The sequence below is a fragment of the Ornithodoros turicata genome, chromosome 7, assembly GCF_037126465.1.
Source record: "Ornithodoros turicata isolate Travis chromosome 7, ASM3712646v1, whole genome shotgun sequence".
Classification (NCBI taxonomy): Eukaryota; Metazoa; Arthropoda; class Arachnida; order Ixodida; family Argasidae; genus Ornithodoros; species Ornithodoros turicata.
The window spans coordinates 46,476,454-46,495,834 of NC_088207.1; the positions used below are offsets into that span (position 1 = coordinate 46,476,454).

A 19,381-nucleotide genomic window follows, 5' to 3' on the forward strand; every position below is an offset into this window, starting at 1 on the left:
ATCACCGATGTCGTTACCATCAGCTGTGTTACAGGTTTGAAACGCGGAAAATTGCCACTTGGAGCAACGTATGCTCTAGTACAGCCCCGTGTGTCGCCAAGCAACTTACCCTGGGCATGATGAACGACAACTACACAGCGTCAACGTCAGTTTTCACTGACGGGCCATCTACTCGGGGTGGATCGTCCTCGGCATTTGTCATTCCATCTCAGCCAGTCTCCTGTGGTCATCGTCTTTCTCACAGAACATCGTCGACGTGTGCCGAGCTTTACGCCATTCTATTTGCTATGCAAAAAAGATCAGCCAGTCCAGTCCTGGGTCGTCTTTACAGACTCAAAACCCGCGCTCCAATGTGTGACCAACATGGGGATACGTGGATTCCTCGGTCCTGTTGTCTTTGACATCCTGCAAGCTTATAAGAAGGCGACCATTGCAGGGCACACTGTAGTATTGCAGTGGATCCCAGGACATGTCGGTATCAGCGGCAACGAAGCAGACAAAGCCGCATTGAGCGCCCATCAGCACGCAGCTTTTTCCCCGATAATGATGTCGTCTTGCGACCAAAAACACCTCCTCTCGACACTCACCGGTCCCAAGACGCAGGCTCAGTGGGAACACGACATAGCTGCTATCTTCCACCGCATGAGGCTCAACGTTGCCTTTACACCTGCCTTTCAACACCGTCTCGGCTCCACCTCGTCTTCCCTCTGCCCCACTTGTGGAGTACACGGCGACCTCAGCCACGTCATCCTGGCTTGTGGGCAATACCACCACGACCGTGCACTAATGGAAGTCTCTATGCAACGCATTGACAAGCGGCCGTTCAACCTAGCGAAGACCCTCGGTCCGTGGTCGAACGCTGCCCACCAGACGCAGGGCCTTCGTCTTCTGGTGGAGTACTTGTGCTCCACCGGTCTGGCGACGGCTCTTTGAAAGCCCCCATCATCGTCCCTTCATCCTCTCCCAACGCGAAATCGGGCGGTGAATCGCCCACCTCATCACCATCCAATGTATGAGTGTGTGTGTGTGCTCTACTACATGGAAGCCGAGTTGAAGCCCTGCCAATACAGGAAAAAAAAAAAAGGAAAAAGGAAAGAAAAAAGAAAAAATACTGGAAGCCAGACAACCACATGGGCGATTCTTCTAGGCACGGACGATGTCATTACAGTTCTCGAGGCAATTTATTTCAATAAGTGGGGTGTCGGTTTTAGGAGCAGAAAGGAAGAACGAAAATGAAAATCGAAAGATCATTGTCCAGGTGTTCAGCACAAAATAGGAGAAGTACGAGGCGCAAAAAGAAGCTTAAATCGAACAGTGCACACGGCCTTTGCAAAGGCTGCTCGAGGGTCCGACGGCTGGATAATTCCAACTCAATTAAAAGTTAAAGCACGGATGGGTGACTCTCGGAACGCGATGAGTAATGTAGGGGAGATAATTGAAGAAGACTTCCTACCTGTAAGTATAGGTTTCGCCAAAATTAGCACCTGCGGCGAAAAGAATTACTTTAAACGTTTTCTTTGAAATTTTTCTTCAAATGCCGTCTTTTCTGTTCAGTGCCCTCCGAAGCCGCATGTTCTAGATTCTTGGTTTCGTCCATTATTTGTGAACGCTCTCGAGTTATATACTTCAGCTTTCGCACTCGCTTAGTAGAATAGAATAGAAGCAGAAAAAAAGAAAGAAAGAAAAAAATGGAAACGTAGGTCGCATTGGTGCGATTAGGCCGCTTAGTAGGTAAGCAGGCTTCACGCAGTGACTGCGTTCGACGAACGCAAATCTTTATGCTATCGCTTTCAGGTATACTGGTTATATTTATCTAGAGGAGCAAGCCACATGTCTTTGCCATTCATTGCGGGGTATCTTTATTTCAATTTCAATTTTACCCTCACTTTACACGTGGAGCTTTGCGGCCCGATGAGTCACGGAAGAAGCGCGCTCCGAAGGTGACGCGATACGACTTTGGGTATCACGTGAGGTGTGGTGATGCAGGTGGCGAGAGTGGAAAGCGCAAGACGACAGGCCTTTCGCCAGGATGGCTCCACCGAGGAAAGCGTGGAATGCATTTGTAAGAGATAATTTCGAATTATTAACATATTATATGCCAAGCACTATCAAACACAGAGAAATAATCGTGTTAAAAAGTCTGCCCACAATGCGTAGCGACACAGTTATCGCTGTATTTCAGCTGCGAGTACCAAATGTTTCATAGCTACTCGGATTCCCTCCCCCCCCTTTCCCTCAGGGATGACCGGAGTAATCATGCACGCTTCGTACGAAAATAAGATACATGTGACGAAAACGTAACGGCAAGAGTAACGCGCAAAAGAGCTACTTGTCTCAGGAAATCGGAAGCTCATCGTGTTTGAACAGTTCTCACAATGCTTCCTATACTGTACTCAGTAAAACAGGAGGGGCCAGAGGTTCGCAACGCGAACGACTCAAGAAAATGAGAGGATGTGTCAATATTTGCCAGAAAGGCGCCGGGCCTTTTGTTTGTGCCGTCACCATTCTCAGCTCTTGCGAGAACGGCTTGCTTCGTGAAGTGTGCCACTCTTGCTCGACTGCTTTCGAATAGTCACTGTGCCGAGCGCTTCGATCAATATACGCTGTGTTCGTTGCTCAGGTAATGCAATTCACTAGAATGCTTCGCTGCAGTCCACTGTATTAGGTGCCAGCATGGGGACACACAGCGTTTTACAAATGTTGACGTCACGAATGTCTATATAGTGCAGGTCGTACCTATGTGTGTACGGCATGCTTCGGCGAAATTTGTTCCTGTTGCATGAGAGTTTAAGAGTGAATAAAAGCCGACATGTTCCAGATCTATTGCGTTTTTGGATGAATTTAGGGTTCAATGCAAATATTAGATCGCATGGGTATACTTCGCAACAAGTGCCTATGCACTAGCACTAGTGCATGCGACTATGTTATTCTCTCCGAACACAGAACTGGTACCTCCCGTCTCTCGCATCCGACGTCGTCAACATGTGCTGAGCTGCATGCTTTGCTCTTTGCCGTGCGCAAGATTCTGCAGTGTTCGGTTCGATCATGGGTCTTCCACACAGACCCAAAGGCCTCCAATGCCTCGCAACAATGGGCATTCGCGGTCTTCTAGTGTCCATTGTTGCTGACGTGCTTGAATCCTACAAGGATTCAGCCTGGCGGACCTGAACCACGGCGGACCTGAACCACTGCGTAGTATTACATTGGGTACCTGGTCGCGTGGGCATACCCGGCAATGAAGAGGCTGACTGGGCTGCCCTACGGGGTCATCAGATACTTTCAGTCTATTCTATTATTTTGTCTAAAGGTGACTGACAGGCCCTTGTCACTGCTCTCTCTGCAGACAAGACGAGATCGCAGTGACTGCACGACATGATACCCTACTATCTGCTCCACTCAGTGGCTCCGTCTCTCTCTCTCTCTCTGTCGCTTCCTCATCGCCTTCCGCGACACTACGCATGTCTTCTACACCGTATGCGACAGAATGTTGCGTTTACCCCAGTTATGAGGCAGCGCCCTTGTCCGTGCGCCTTCGGACCTTTGTGCATTACATGTGCTGCCACCGTGCTGACCTGCACCACCCACTTACGGACTGCCCTGACTGCCAGCGGGAGCGCGAGATCTTGCAGCACGGAATGCACGCAATAGACGGAATGCATGCACCTTCATGGGTCATTTCCTTCCTTATTTTTCCGTTTTTTTCCACTCTATTAAACATATCCCCCCCTATGGTACATGTGGCGTTGTTCTAATGTCTCTTTTTTTCTTTCTTTCTTTCCGTTTCTTTTCTTTCCTTTTCATTATTTTTCTCTTCCGTTTTCTCTTTCTCTTTTTCTTTTCTGCAATAGCAAGCCGGCTCTTTGCCTGGCTAACCTTGCCTTTCATTTTTTTTTCTTAATAAACATATGCGAAACATACAAAGGCGAAAAGTATTGCATATTTTCGTTGACGAAGGTGATTGCAGGTCGCGGAAGAGGTGGTTGCAGGGTTATAAGCTAATCCACAAGATATTTGGAGAACCGTAGTTACGCAACCTCGTGAATAATATACTTAATCGTAATTTCATTGTCAAACAAAAAGGAAAATGACGATGAGTTTCTCTTACATACAGAATTTTTAGTAAACGGATTATAACCTCTTAAGTTTTATTCGCCTTGCGATTCTGCACACACACGCACACGCAAAAGAGGAAGAAAAGCGTGTTGCTAATTAAATCCAATTAAGGGTAACGAGTTCTTGCTTCTGCCTTTAATGAAGTATATGATGAAAGTACCCGCTCGGCTCCCGACGTGAATTTCGATTGCGCTCTTTCTAATAAGCCTTGAGCTTTGGAAGAGCGGGATTTTTATGCGCGTCTTGTACCGAGGCAAACAAGAACTCGGCGAGTTTGCGAATCTAATGAAGTAATTTTGTTTCGTTTTCGTTCCTCGAGATGAACTGGCGTGCATGTAGAAAACTTACGTTTCTCTTCGTTTTTATGATTTTGAAAATTCTGGACTCATACCCAATTAGTGAGCACACGCCGTCCCGCTTGATACAAACTACATCATCTTCCGTCAGCGCAATTTCAAGAATAGGTAGTGAAGAGGGATTAAAATTAAATTTCATTCCTCTCGAAGGGAAAAAGGGGCAGAAATCCCTCGTTTGTGTAGTGATGAAATTAGCTGAACGTAATTAATATTTCTGCTTCGAGAAACGTGCGTTGATTTTTGATTGCTGCGTCGTTTTCTTCGTTCGGCGTATGATTCGCGTGGGAGGAAGCTCTGTATTTTGTGCCGGTGCAACTTAGGGAACTATGTCACTACGTATTTTTTTTAAATTCCGTCTTAGCGCTGCGAAGCAGCTGTTGCTATGAGCGGCGTACAGACACGGACAGATGGAGAGAGGACAGCAGGAAGGAGTGGGAGACACTGGGGGTTAGTACGCGTCCTGGGCCGACTTCAGGGGGAACTGTGCCGACATTCGTCTGGAAAGTCTTCGGAAAACTCGGGGAAAACCTCAGACAACACAGCCGGTGGTAGGATTCGAACCCACCACCTCCCAGTCGTCAGTAAGGCTTTGGCTACTACCAAACGAGCGGGTCGCGTTAACCCGCTCGGCCATGCCGCTGGTCCCGGGATAATCATAAAGCACACTGGACAGATTCATGACAATCTTAATTAAGACCGTCGCGTTGGAGACCGCGCGGCTCAGTTTCCCATCTCGCAGATCCAATCTATCAACATCGCGTGATGTATCGCGATCGAGATAAACTGGTCTCCGCACTCCGTCGATTTTTCCATCAAGGTAGGAATCAATTTAATTTTCCTCGTCGTCGGTGGCGGCCGCATTCATCGTCTCACAGTTCGGCGACGAGAAACGGGAGATTCGTTTCGCTTCGAGGCAAGAGTCAATTTGCTAAATGGTATATCTGTCATTGCCCTCCTGAAGCCCCTCCGTTTCGTCTATGCTGTCTCTGTCAGTAATAGATTAACATTCAGAATGAAACCGACGAAGAATTCGAAAGGCCTAACAAAGACGACTTGGAGGATTGCTTCGGTGTCCCTGTATGTATAATCTCTTCAATCAGAATAATACAGATCTTACACACTGTATGATTAAAATTTTAGTTTCCCGACATTGTATAGTGATACTCAGAGATAAATTGAAGCACAAAAAGCATTGAGAATACGAGAGAAAAGGGGACCTTGGGTGGCGCAGAGGGTTTTAAAGTGCACCGCGTTGTCGATCTAAATTTTCATTACATGGAAAGCTTCTTGCTTTTTCCGTAAGGCATCTTCGCAGACTCAAATAAATTGGATGAAAGTGAGCGTTCCTTGTGCACCGGGAAAGCTTCCTCCTAAATTGTATTAAAAGACGATAGGTGCAGCGTTATAGGTTTGTTATATCCTCCTTTCAGGTGCGGTTCGCGAAACATTGGGACAGCTTCACGAGGAATACCATGTCGAGGGTACTGCACCAATGTATCGGGTAAGGTGTTTATATAATGAATTAATGAAATGTAGATTTACCCACACGGGAGACCCAGGGACGAGCTGGCACACAGGTGCATGGGACCTGCTATATTGTATGTCTACATGACAGGAACCTCTGTGACTACCAAAGTTAACAACAGCTAAGCCCTATAACCGTTCATTATAGCTTCGACATTTACCCGGATTATTAATCAATCCGGCTACCGATCCTTCGATAAATATTACGCACACTGACAACCATGAGACTGCAGCCATTAGTCAATAATAAATTTTTTCCTTTTATTTCAGTACTGCCTGGGATCGCTCTCACAGAGTTTACATTGATGATGATTTCGTGGAGGCTAACAAACCACCGTATCATAATATTAAAAACAGTAAAAATAGAAAATAACGTTCGCGACTTTATGTTTGTAGGAGAAAGTACGAAAGTCTCAGTGTGCCGTATTGGACACAACAATGAACTCGTTCGACAAGTTAGAGCATATTTTCCACTGCAAAGAACTTCCATAATCACACTCGCTTTGCATAGAAGAGTTTCAACGTGCATACACTACAACGAGAAAATACCGCAGTTACAATCGAATGCCATGGACTGCTTTTGTGGCTACATTAAAAATACTGAAGGTTGTTCCATTACAAGAACGCAAAATGTTAAAAAAAAAAATAATGACTGAAATCAGTCGTGTGTGAGAGGCAAAACTGTATATCCACCACTATCCATGTCTTGCTCGTGCATTATTGATTGGAGTTGGACATATGCGAAGATCAGTTAAGAACTGCTATTGAGTATGTGTCTACTGATATTTATTTGGTGACTACCAATATTCGGAAGGCCAAAGTTCAAGAGTATAATACTAGCTTCATGAAGAGTCCACTATCAGTACTATCCACGTACTCTTCTTACCAACAATTCCGTCCCCGATCAAGGCTTTGAGGAAACTGGAAAATATGTGTACGAACTCAGACGCCAACGATCGGGTTTCTGGGAAGAGCAACGTTGTGCAGCGTAATAATGTGTAAACTGCATAAAAATGTCAACAGGGATATATGATATATATAATATGTATATTGTACTGTTGTAGAGAAAATAACACCCTAATAATGAGGAGGAAGGGTTTTTTTTTTTTTTTTTTTGAGCGTACATGAAGACCTTTTAAAGCCTTCACGAAGTTACATTTTCCTGGGAGTAACCCGCACCAAGAAACTCCGAAAGACAGAATCCGTGCTTTCTTTTTCAAGTAACGCACGATAGTTGCTAGTAGTAGGAAATGTGAGGGAAAACAAGTTGACGTGTACGAATTAACACCCCAGCAGGTATGTCATACACAGCTCATGGCACTCCAGTAGAAGCTAAACTATATGGAAGAGCGGCAGATTGAGAAATAGGCTCTACAGTATGGTTATCGATGTGATTATCATGTTACAAAGATTTTGAAGATTATAGCCTAGAATGACAGTAATGTTATGCCGTCCACATTTAGGCATGTGCACGTAAAGGGAAAATCGGGGAATCAGCGAGTTTTAAGAAAATGTACCGCGTTCGCGATAAACGTGATAAGCCAATCGCCCGATTCCCTCGGAGTTGCTGACATCACGTTGCTGGTATCTGATCGAATGACAGCAATACGGAGTCTGAATAGGAGGGCGCTTGCTCTAAAACTTCCTATTCTCCGGTAACTGGTACGACCTGTCGTTGGGTGCCAAGGGCCGTGAAAAGTGCTTTATGCGAGTTAGGGTTGATACAGGCGTATTTGATATCCTGCCTTCGACTAAAGTGTAACGCTCTGGGGAATAAGTACGGGCTTCAGCGGCAATACAATTCTGTGCGGTGAAGTGCTCATCCAGGATAAAATGTACTCATCGCATTTATTTATTTATTATTTTGTATCGCTGGGTTTCGGCGATGGAAAGAAAGTTCTCTTCGGGGATTATTAATTAATAAACCGCAACTCGCGCAGCCCTGTCCACCCGACCCAATTATTTCTGCTTCCTCATTGAATTAGAGAGGCACTAAAGTACAAAAATTCACTCTCCCTTTCCTTTTCAAGGAGCGGCCTGTCATTGGTCTCCTCAAACGATCTCCCGCCATGATTGGGCAAATCGTATGAGGGGACCAATGATAGGCCGCTCCACGTTGTCGTGTCGTTCTCGAGAAGGAGTGGGAGAGGGAAGGTGCCAATTGGTTTCGTTCACGCATGAATCACGAACAATGCAATGCACGAATCTCGTTCCTTTTGCATTGCTCTCAATGATAACGTCATCTTTCAGTTCACGAGGAGAAGGTTTCGCACTGTAGTGCCTCTTTAAAGCCATTTAAGCCACGAGCTCTTTAAAAGCCATTTTAGCCATTTTAAGTCAATTTAAAGCTGTAGAGGAGGTGGCGTTCCTCTACATGAGTCCTGACCGGCGATGATGGAATGTCCCAGCGGGCAGATGTGCGTGGCCTCACGCTAGGACGGTGCCGGTAGAACTGGCTGCCAGGCGCAGTAGCGCGCGGCAGCAGAGGCGCGTCGTCGTCGTCGTCGTCCATGGGCCGCCACAAAGCCATTTCAAAGCCATTTAAAGCCATTTAAGCCATTAGCTCTTTAAAGCCACCACAGAAGAACATTAAACTGATACATTCATGTTGTAGTTGTGACCAAGTGAATAGAGGCTGCAAAAATGTGACTGTACACCCTGTAAATTTGTGCACTGAAGGATAACCGTGCCCTGGCGACATGCTTATTTGACGTGGGCAACAAGCGTGTGTTGTACGTTTGTTCGTTCGTCCCCTTGTCTTCACCCGAAAGTGAGGGATATGTTGCCCACGTCAAGTTTACACCAGCTCGCTTTCATAATACTTTTATGCTCATACTTATTCCCCTATTGAGCACACGAAGCTAATACTGACTTTCACATGAAGAGTGCCTTTCTACAACGAGGTACCTCGACATGATGACTTGATTGATTGGTTATTCTTCGAAAGTAGGCCCAGCTTTTTTTGCTGTTCACAGATATCGGGTTCTGAATACCTGTCGCCCACACGTTGCACGGAAGCGCGGAGAACGCTGGATATTTTCGTGCACTTATTAGAAACGTTTCTCGGTATCCATCCATCACTCCCGATTATCATAAATGCTTCAAGATGAAACCCCAGAGACGGAATAGAAAAAAGAAAAAAGAAAAAAGAGACCAACTTCACGATTTGTAGTCAGGGGCGTCCACGTCAATCACACTTATCAAAGTCGTACGCGTAACCGTTAACTAAATTGTTCCCGGGAAAAACCCTGTGGAACTCTTCATTCCCATCCATCCACCTCAACCGCAGCAGATTCTTCACGAGCACTTGCTCCAGCACCAGCGAGGACGCGTACCAGAGCGGCGCGTACTCGAAGGTAATCAAGCCGAACAAATTTAGCGGCAAAGGCGTGTAGTCCCAGGGACAGGCTCCGAAGAGCCCCAAGAACCACCCTGTGCTAAACTCCCACACGTAGATCCACGTGAGATAGATAAGGCCACGGAGAAGCATGGGGACCCGACGGGCTTCTAGCCTGAGGTACATGACCTCGATGACCCAGCAGGACAGCGCGTAGATGAAGAGGGACCAGACGCTGGAACATCCCGCCAGTTTAGCGTTGGCGTTCGCTATGAGGTCCCAGAGAGCGGTGAACATGACCTCGGTAAAATAGCCGTGCAGGCCGTACACGTACAGCCGGAAGAACGTGGACAGTTGGCGGGAGAACGGGTGGCGGAGGGAGGGGGCGACTGCGTTGTGGTGGAACTGGCCAGACATGGCGGAGGGTTGTCTCTCCTTGATGACGCCGGTAGTCAGTCTGGAACCTGCGTCGAGAAAAGGGAAAAGAGAGGAAATCTTAAAGTTGCTTCCTCCAGTGATGGCCACTAACTACTTCTACAGTAGTTTAACTATAACTACTAACTACTTTTCAGGGAAGGTAGTTAAAACTACTTCTTTAACTGCTGCAATGTATTTTAACTACATCTATAACTACCTAACGTTGTCCATCAACACCAATCGCATTCAAAAGCGTTCTGGACAACTAAATATTAATTACAAGCAGTGATAAAAGTGAAGGTTTAGTACGCACGCACGGCACAATTGCTCTGAACCTCCGTTCTCATCAAACAAGTAGCTCAAGGTAAAAGTCGGAAACACAATCGTGCCGTAAAGCTTGCGGCAAAATCGGAAGTAGTTGGTGCCTGCAGTAACCTAACTACTGTAGTTAACTCCTCGAAATAGTAGTTTAACTAGTAGTTGCCACTACATTTCTGCAAGTAGTTGATAACTACTTTTTAACTACAATCAGGTAGTTTAACTAGTAGTTTAACTACATGTAGTTAACTACTGGCCATCACTGGCTTCCCCTCTCTAGTCACATCCTGTTCGATACTTGTCGGGTGCACCGAAGTGTAAGAAGTGACAAACAAGATATAGAGCGTGAAGAATCGATACAGAAAGTATCGTTGGTGTGTTGCGTGTCTGTCGGGTAGTATTATGATGGCATATTTCAGTAGTCTTTAGTGTTACGCCCTACTAGCCCTACTCATGTGTATGGTTATTTTTAGGAATTTTTTCATGTGGACACTGTGGTAGCATGCGGTACATGCAGATTGCGATGGATACCTTTGCAAGACATGCTTAGAGACATGCTTATTTGAGAGCCTGTCGCCGTCATCTGGCACAGACTGTCGTATGTCAGTGACTCCGTGCAATCCTTCATTGCTAATTCTAAATATTTGCCATATTAGTTGAATCAGGCGCCGTACATTGAGCGACAGAACTCCTGGTATACGATACTTTATTCGTCAAAAATTAAGTAAAGCGTGCTTGCTCTACCATAAGGCACGTCGTAACACACACACACATATAAATGGGATGATGATGTGGTGGGTCATTCTCCGCCGTTATGGCGGTACACTCGTAAAATCTCGGGATATGTCTAGAAACTTCAGGAACTCATTTGTGACAGCTCTGGATTCACCCTAAGCAAAACTTCGGCAATGCACACTGCACTGTGAGTTATTGTTGGAGAAGAAGCTAAATGGAGAAACGTAGTGGCGACAACGTTTGTGCAGAATCATCTTGGAATTCCTGTGTTACGGAGAAGGTGGTGTTTCGCTTGCCAGTCAAAACGTGCGAATTTCAATTGTGATATGGACAAGCATCATGTCGTGGTCACAATTTATTTGTTGTTGTTGTCATGACAATGACCACCTTAAAAACCATACACAAATGAACAATGACCATCCGTGGAGGAAACCGTATATAATTTTCCAAATTAGGGCCTGCCCACAACGACACGCGCGCACACACACACACACACACACACACACTCACGCGCGCGCGCACACACACACGCAAAAAAAAAAAAGATTGCTTAAAATACTTCGACGGCTGTAGTTGTTCTTCAGAAACGTTCCGGCGACGTATCCAAGTTTACTTGAAAAGTTTGTGAGTTCTGGAGCAGAAAACTCGTATGCAAAAGCAAAAGCATCGGCAGATGCGCACGCGTGCATTTCCAATGACTCCCTCGGATCCCTGAAAACCTCCTGTGACAGTACTACACCCACGGTTGCACTCGACTTGGTTAAACTAAAATATCCTACTCCAGATTACAGTCGGATAAATGACCACCAGGGGACGACGTTCGCTTTTGTTCGTTCCTTCGCTAGCCTTCTTTATGTCCGTTCCCGAGAACACACGGTTCCTCTGTATGGGAAAGCAGTTCGCTCCGACTCCAACAAGCGAACGCATCTTGGGGCTATTTATGGCAAGGGACAGGTGAGCATCGGGGGAGCCGTACATTTTACCGTTGTTCATCCGTCGTGTCCTGAAGGTGTTGCACGCCTTTATGTCCTCCCAATGGGGACGACAAAATACGGTAGGGTACCTCACTAGTCTTAGCAATAACTGCGCTCTGTTTTTTTTTTTTTTTTTTTTTATAAAGCCAGTTGTACACGTAGACTTGTGTTTGGCAAAATATTCGCCCCGTGTGTCCTGTCCCTTAGAACGTACATCCTGGATTAAGAGAGTCTGATGTTTGAATGCTACGCTCTGGTACACTCATGAAAACGACTGACCAATAACAACAACTATTACATCATGACGATGCTATGGGGTGGGGAGTTTAATCACATAAACTGCAGTACCCTATGCTGTTGTCTGCGGGTAAGTAGGAAATGAATGACATGATTATGTATACGACTTACAGGGCTCGCAACTTCCAACCAATCTCCCGTTACTGTGACCTCCCAACAATAAGCGCCCGACTGGCGGCGAACGTCGCAATCAGTACCGGGTCTGACCCATGTGCTTTCGAGGGGTGGCAGGTTGTTGACATGCTGTCGCTTGTTGTCGACACGTGTGGAAACAGACTCAACAAACAGACTCAAGGTCGTCCCGAAGATTGCCCCAGATTTTGTTTTTTGTTGAGTCTGTTTCCACACGTGTTGACAACAAGCGACAGCATGTCGACATCCTGCCACCCCTCCAAAGGACATGGGACAGACCTGGTACTGATTGCGACGTTCGCCACCAGTCGGTCGCTTATTGGAGCGAAGTCACGGTAACGTCAGACGGGTTGGAAGTTGCGGGCACTGTACATGAATATTACAGAGGGGCGGGATAGTTCTTCAAGCACAGGAAGTTCACAGGATTGAATGAGAAGCACAGCTCTAGTATACCAAATTGCTGAAAGCCCCAAGGACATAGCTTGTAAAGACTAAATCCCTGTATGAACTCCTCAGTTGTCTCGCGACGTAAACACCCAATTATTATTATTACACCTGTATGAAGTCAGGCACTATCGGAGCACGCATCTGTCTATAGAGGAACACATCTCATGTTTGTAACAACCTCTCGCTAGCTCGCGTACAATTCGAGAGAATTATTATTTACAAAACGGCACATGTTTTGCAGCGATCCGTACTGACGATGTCAGATCATTTCCCCTGTCTTTGTTCGATGCCTCAGACCGAAGAGCTTGGCTCAGTGTTAATCGCTACTTATAATGAGTACAAGAAAGCTACCGTACCTGAGTCTTTTGTGCTGGGTATTGCGCGCAGAACGTAATGGGTGACGCTACACCACTGCCTCGGAAGGAGCTATGCACGCAACATTGCGCAATAATTTCCCCGCAAGATCATCAGGAGCACTCGTATGGAACAACAGGAGCGTGTCCACGCATACAGATATACGTGTTCGTGACTCTGAAGAATTTCGAGTCCCAGTCTTAACGCTTCCTATGCAATGTATTCCTCTCCTTTTGACCACGCACAGATGTAAAATTCATTTCTTTGTTCTCCAGCACGTCTGCGTTGTATCAGGTAGTGGGCGTTGTTCTTCCTGCATGGAAGACCTTTATTTACATAATGCTCTAAACTTCAGAATGCGTTCCATAATGCTCGGAACATTTTTTGTTATTGTTTCTACGTTTAATCTCTACGGGGAAAGTAATGCGCTATCGCGAGCGAGCGCCGCGCTGTGATTCGTCTGCGGTGGAATCCTAAATGCGTTTGATGTCGAGCACGGGGAACGTGTGCATACGCTAAGGCAGCTTGAATTGTTGGCGTTCTACAACTTCTGTTGTAAGATTTGTAAGGACTCTTAGACGGGAGTGAATAATCGAATATCGTTATTTAGTTATGTACATGCAGCAGCTGTAATTTAAAGCGAAGTAGTTTTCAAAGTTTTTTTTTGTTGTTGAAAAGTCGTGCCTTGTGTTCGTTCGAACTAGTTCAGCGAGAGTTTACCGTTGAGAACAAAACTATAACTTCAAGTCAACGCGGTGTTGCTACATGCATGTCGTTTACCTTACGTATCAAACGGCAGTCGGAATAGACGGCGGCTAACGCTAGACGGAAAGCATGTTGCCGAATATACGAGCTTTTCTCAACATGCCGGTCTCCCCAGGCTTATTGCACAATAGTATGTTGCTGTGTTATTGCAGAATGCTGGAATATTACAGATGGAATGTTCGCACTCGTAATACCCCTGGAAGAATCCCGTTCTTCCAAACTGTTCCTTCGCATCCGACCTTCGTTTAACGCCGGTATGATTAACGATAGCTCTAATGTGTAGCGTAATAGTATACATGTTCGCTAGATACGGAGATTTGAACATTTGCAATGGAGCGTCGGTATGACTTTAACAAGCATGCGATATATGCAAAAAAAAAAAAAAAAAGGAAAAAAAGAAAATGATGTCGCTAAATTAATTAGCGCTGTGCTTTGATGAAAGTAGATTTGTTTTCGACCATGTATACATAATGTGTACAAAAAACACATACACACACAAAAAAAAAAAGAAACACAAAAGAAAAAAAAACGTCCGCTTTTAGCACGTATCAAAGCAAATGTAGTGAGACAGTCCTTGACAATGCACATGTAGTGAGACAGTCCTTGACAGTGTCCCAAAGGGCTGGTATAGCCAGAGTTGGTCAATTAGATTGTCTTCTTAAGGGATGTAGTCTTTGATCTTCGATTAAAATTGTTCGAACCATTCATTTTGCTATGTATTGCCACAATGAACATAATGGCCCAAAATATTGAATTGACAACGTGAAGAAGCATGGGCTATGTGTGGTTTCCTTTATTTGAAGCCTCTCTCTCCCTCTTTTTTTTTTTTTTTGTTGTTGTTGTGGTAAAAATCTCTCAATTGTCCAAACAGCTAGCAAGTAGCGTTTTGCAGGAAAATATCCTATCACGAATTAAAACTAATTTGTCAGTTCTACAAACAGGAACAACTCCTTAAATTAGTTACCCGTAGTTACCCGCTGTAGAGCGTATGAGTTGACATAGTAGTTTTAAGCTCTCGTCAACTATGGTTCTGCAAACTCGCCGTTATAATATACTGAAGTCAGGATGGAGCAATTCTTCCAGCTTTGGTCGCCTTGTCTTCTCTAAAGTTCACGATTTATTAAAAGAAAGTGTTTGTGAATTAGATCCTAAAAGACAGGTATTCGCTATTCCTTGCATGACGCCTGTATACGTATTTGCTGGAAACGAGAGATATTTCTTGCTATACACTATGCTTGCTACACTTGCTATGTACTTCCAGCATGCCTTGAGCCGTGCGTTTGTGTATGCCACTCACCAAGAGCGCACGTGATATCACGTACACAAAAGACACACTTAGACACAATGTTCTCATGCCCCTTTGCATGTGTTCATGATGTTGGTGGTAAATACGCTATAAAGGCATTGGTTTGCTACAATAAAAGACGAAGGAGACAATCGTGGCAGACGCTACATATCGCCAGTGCAGTTCGGCTTCTCCTCTTACACCCAACAGGTGCGGCAGAGCACCCTTCACGGGCGGATAAGGTGACACCTACATCTTTTCACTCCGCCTCCCCGTGACACGTTCATGTTCGCTCAGGCTATTGTACAGCGCTGTTACACGTATGAAACGTAGGTTTATGAGCGATGAACACATGAAAATCGGTACTTAAGAACAGCAAGGCAACAGAGCTTTTCTACTTGTGGCGTCAATATCATCGCGTCACCGGGTAGATCAGCTGAATTTCGAGGCCAGAATCTTCGCCGCAGTGGTGTTATTTAGTTTTATTGAAACAACACCCTCATATATGTTAACGATTCGACCTTATCGTGTTACTGAACGTAGACAGTGGTTGTGACTGCGTGACGTAAACAATGCGGAGAGAGCGCTTCTACATTCAGCAGTCCTTTAACAGGTATGTACCGTGTATCCTTGTGTAAGTTAGGGTACGGGAGGATTTAAGGTATTGGCTTTGATGCCCGTTACATCTCCTGAAAGGACAGAAACCGCGCCAATTCATTTAACGCAAGGTGGTCATGGACATGCTGCTGTCACCCAGGGGCTGTACGTTACGCGTGTACGTCATATTTAAAATTAGTTTGGTATTATCAAATATAGCTGTGCATTAATGTTTACATACCAAAGCGTACGAATGCTGCCAAACAAAGCCATGGGAAGCCCGCTGTTGAAGTTCCGTCCGCCTCTCCGACCGCCATGGCCGTTCCCCTCTTCCACTAATTCTCTCCTGCCTCGATCTTGATCCTATTCGTTCGCTTTCAAATCAAAATATGCTATTAGTTTCACGTGCAAATTCATTATCTCACAATTATAATAAATCGCGTGATTTTAGAGCAAATTGTAGAAGGGACGCGCCACACAAGCCATCGATTTTTCAGCCAATGGGAGAGAAGTCGAGCATTTTGTGCGGTGCTTACGTTGTTGGAGAGAGGGGGAAAGGTTGAAAGAGAACGAGAAAGGGAGTTGGGGAAAGGAAGGGTGGCGCGCTATTAAGGAAAATTGGCAATCGTTATGGCCGCGGGCATTGATTTGAATTCCAGGTGCTGCTGAAAGCACGTTGATGTGGGATGTGAAGTGTGCGCGTTTATGTTATTTGTTTTTCGTCTACTTCAGGACGCGTGAGTGTCAATGAATTTGACATAGTGCTGTAAGTGCATTTTTGGTTTTACGGCTTCAACTGGAATTTTCGAGGAAACTAACGCAAGACAATAAAACCTTTCCCCGAACAAATGTGGCCGCTCTATGATGTGTTTTTTTTCCATGAATTCACCTCCTAATTACATAAGATAATTGGTGGAGAACCGTACAGCACGACGAAAGTACAGTTAGGAAAAGATGAAGCGATGACAGCAGCGTCAGAAGTGTCATAGAATGGACGTATCAGTTCCACTTGTGATCCTTGTGTATCGAACCCGCAATTTGACTACTTGTTGTTCTTTTAGTACGAACGGGTGGAGAGACTCATTCCTTAATTAAACAAAGGTTGTCGCTGAATGGCAACGTCTCCATGTTTCCTTTTCTAATCTAATCATCGATAGAAAAGAAAAGGGGGAAATTGGGGAAACAATTGTAGCTTCTTGTTCCCTAAATTGCAGATAGTCCCCGTTTCAGTTCCCTAACCCTAAACACTCCCGATCACTACAAATAATCCCCAAACTTCACATTCACTTTCGTGCATGTAGCCCCGAAAGGAACTGATGGTTGTGGCAAAGCATCTCGTCTCAAAAGGACTTAAAGTTTTTGTTGTTGTTAAAATGCATAGCGAATGCTTTATCTCCGTGGTCGGCAGTAATACACAGCTTTTGTGTTACACAAATACATAACTTGAGGACATCAGCATTACAATAGCAACGCAATACTTCGTTAAACACAGGTCAATGAATTTGGCCGCATACTTTTTGAGCGTGATGATCCGAGTCTATCGCATACTTTTCTCCAGGACATCGGCTGTCTCCCTCACGCAGTCTGCTTCCTCTTTACCGGTGATACCTACCGCCAACCGCTTGGCTTGACTTGACTTCGCCTCACGTAACCAGGCAACGCCGTCATTTCCCTTCCACGCCAATTGGGCCCGCTGTGTTAACGCTCTGCGACAAATGCAATTTTATGTAAACTCCCGTGAGATTACCCGTGCAGAAGATCCTGCACGGTACAGAAACTACTGTGTGTACAGATATACGGACATAGACAATTACAAAGCGGAAAAAGTTTTCCTAGATAGGGACAATATAATCTCAATTATACGGTAAGTAATAAACACATTTTAATGTAAAAACAGAGACGTCAGACTGTAGTATTTTAATCAACAGGGCCAGTATGACAGCATATTACCTGTACAAGAGATAACGAAATGAATAAATAAACGGAAATGGATATCGGGGATCAAGGTCACGTGGATGGGTTCGGCCAATAACCATCGCGACGGCGAGAGAAAAGGCTGGCGGTACTCTGAAACTTGTTTTTCTAGTGCTCTAGTGATACCCACACGGCCTGGCACACACTGAAATGGAAGACTGAGCTGTCTGGTACGTAACTTCTGGTAAGCTCTCAGCATGTCGCAAACTACCGTGCAAAGGGATTGCGCATATTGGATTACCATATTAAAGAGTCCCCGAAAAATACAGTAGAGACTGTGCAAAGTAATAGTAATTGGGAGTAAATTTACACGCAAGGTGAGTCAGCCTATTTGTGCGGCAACACGCTGCACGTGCCGCAGGGTAGGACCATCGAACCACCAGGGGTCGAACCCGCGATCTTAAGCTCAGCAACACTGAGCTCAAGACTGAGCTGCAGAGGCCGGCACTTGTGAAAAGTCATTCCTACGAACACGTAAATGCATTACGCACACATAGTGCCACATTACATATTTTACTGCACCACCCCTACTTCATAGGAGACGAACTAGTACAATGATTTCTTTACTGTTGTCTACGAGCTCACTCTCTCTCTCTCTCTGTGGTATATATTGCATGATGACGAATGTTTTAAATCGGACAGCTTTCTTTGGGCCAGGCAGTTCACGAATTATCTGGTGTAGTGCTTCGTTATCTTCTTTCCCCCTTTTTCTACGTGTTCGAACATGGCATACCTACCGCCATAATCAATAACCCTGATGCATAATGAGAAATACGAGAACTTCAGAGAAAGAAGGAATTTAGACGGGATATTTTTCATCCGGAACATTTGGGAATTTCTTTTGTCTTGCTTCGTCGCCATGTTATGCAGCATAGCGCTTTGATTTACGATGTTTGTGCACGTCATACTCAGGCGTGCTTCGCTGTTTTTGTACGCGTATTACTTAAATGCACACACGCAGAAAAGTGGGAGTTGTTGGCATGGGAGCCTTCCTCTTAAAGTAAGGAACGTTTTAAAAAAATTCGGCGTTTGCACCGCGGAGCAGCTGCGGCTATGATCGGCGTATATGGACGGAGAGAGAGAACAGCAGCACGGAGTGAGATGCAGGTGTTAGCACGCGTCAATGGCCGACATCAGGGTGAACTATGGGAACTGGGAAATGCAGGGAAAACTCCAGACACAGCACAGCCGGCGGAAGGATTAGCCTGCCGCCGCCCAGTGTGCAGTTTTTTTGCCAATATTCGCAAGTTTATTTACACATTATTATTGTATATTTACATACACATACGTACAGTCAATCCAAGTTTGGAATGAGCGGAAGAAGTCGAAAGCTCTATACGATATGCGACCACATTACCGGGAACGAACCTGCTACCATTGGATTTTGTGAACCAGTGTTCCAGAGCCTATATGTCATTCTGATTCGCTTATCCGCAAATGTTTCAACGGCTTCTGTCTCCGGCATGTGCTGTGTTTACGTTGTTCCGGAAACAGGTTCACATTTCACGGAGCATTCTGTACTGTTTGTCTCCCTTTTCTTCAGAGGTCACCCCTTTTGCTGCGTGCGGGCACACGGTAGAGATGGCAGACGATAAGCGGAAGAGGTGCCCTGTATCCACCGGGCGCAAGAAATCCACATGTGAACGTCAATGTCCAGGCCGCCCGGAAGCATCGCCTGTCTTTTGGCCTATGCCAAAGACATTTAACATGTGCGCGGGCCCGACTTTTTGGGACATTACCCTTCTTTGAACAGCAG

General features: G+C 45.4%; 1 protein-coding gene across 1 annotated transcript; it reads right to left on the reverse strand.

Annotated features, from left to right (window-relative positions):
* Positions 1-6,258: 6,258 nt before the first annotated feature.
* Positions 6,259-15,967, reverse strand: LOC135399959 (transmembrane protein 229B-like). The gene is made up of 2 exons (XM_064631694.1): positions 15,893-15,967; positions 6,259-9,794 (listed from the first exon to the last, which is right to left on the reverse strand). Exon 2 carries the CDS (start codon positions 9,745-9,747, stop codon positions 9,181-9,183), a length of 567 nt encoding a protein of 188 aa, XP_064487764.1. The 5' UTR covers positions 9,748-9,794; positions 15,893-15,967; the 3' UTR covers positions 6,259-9,180.
* Between the last annotated feature and the right edge of the window lie 3,414 nt (positions 15,968-19,381).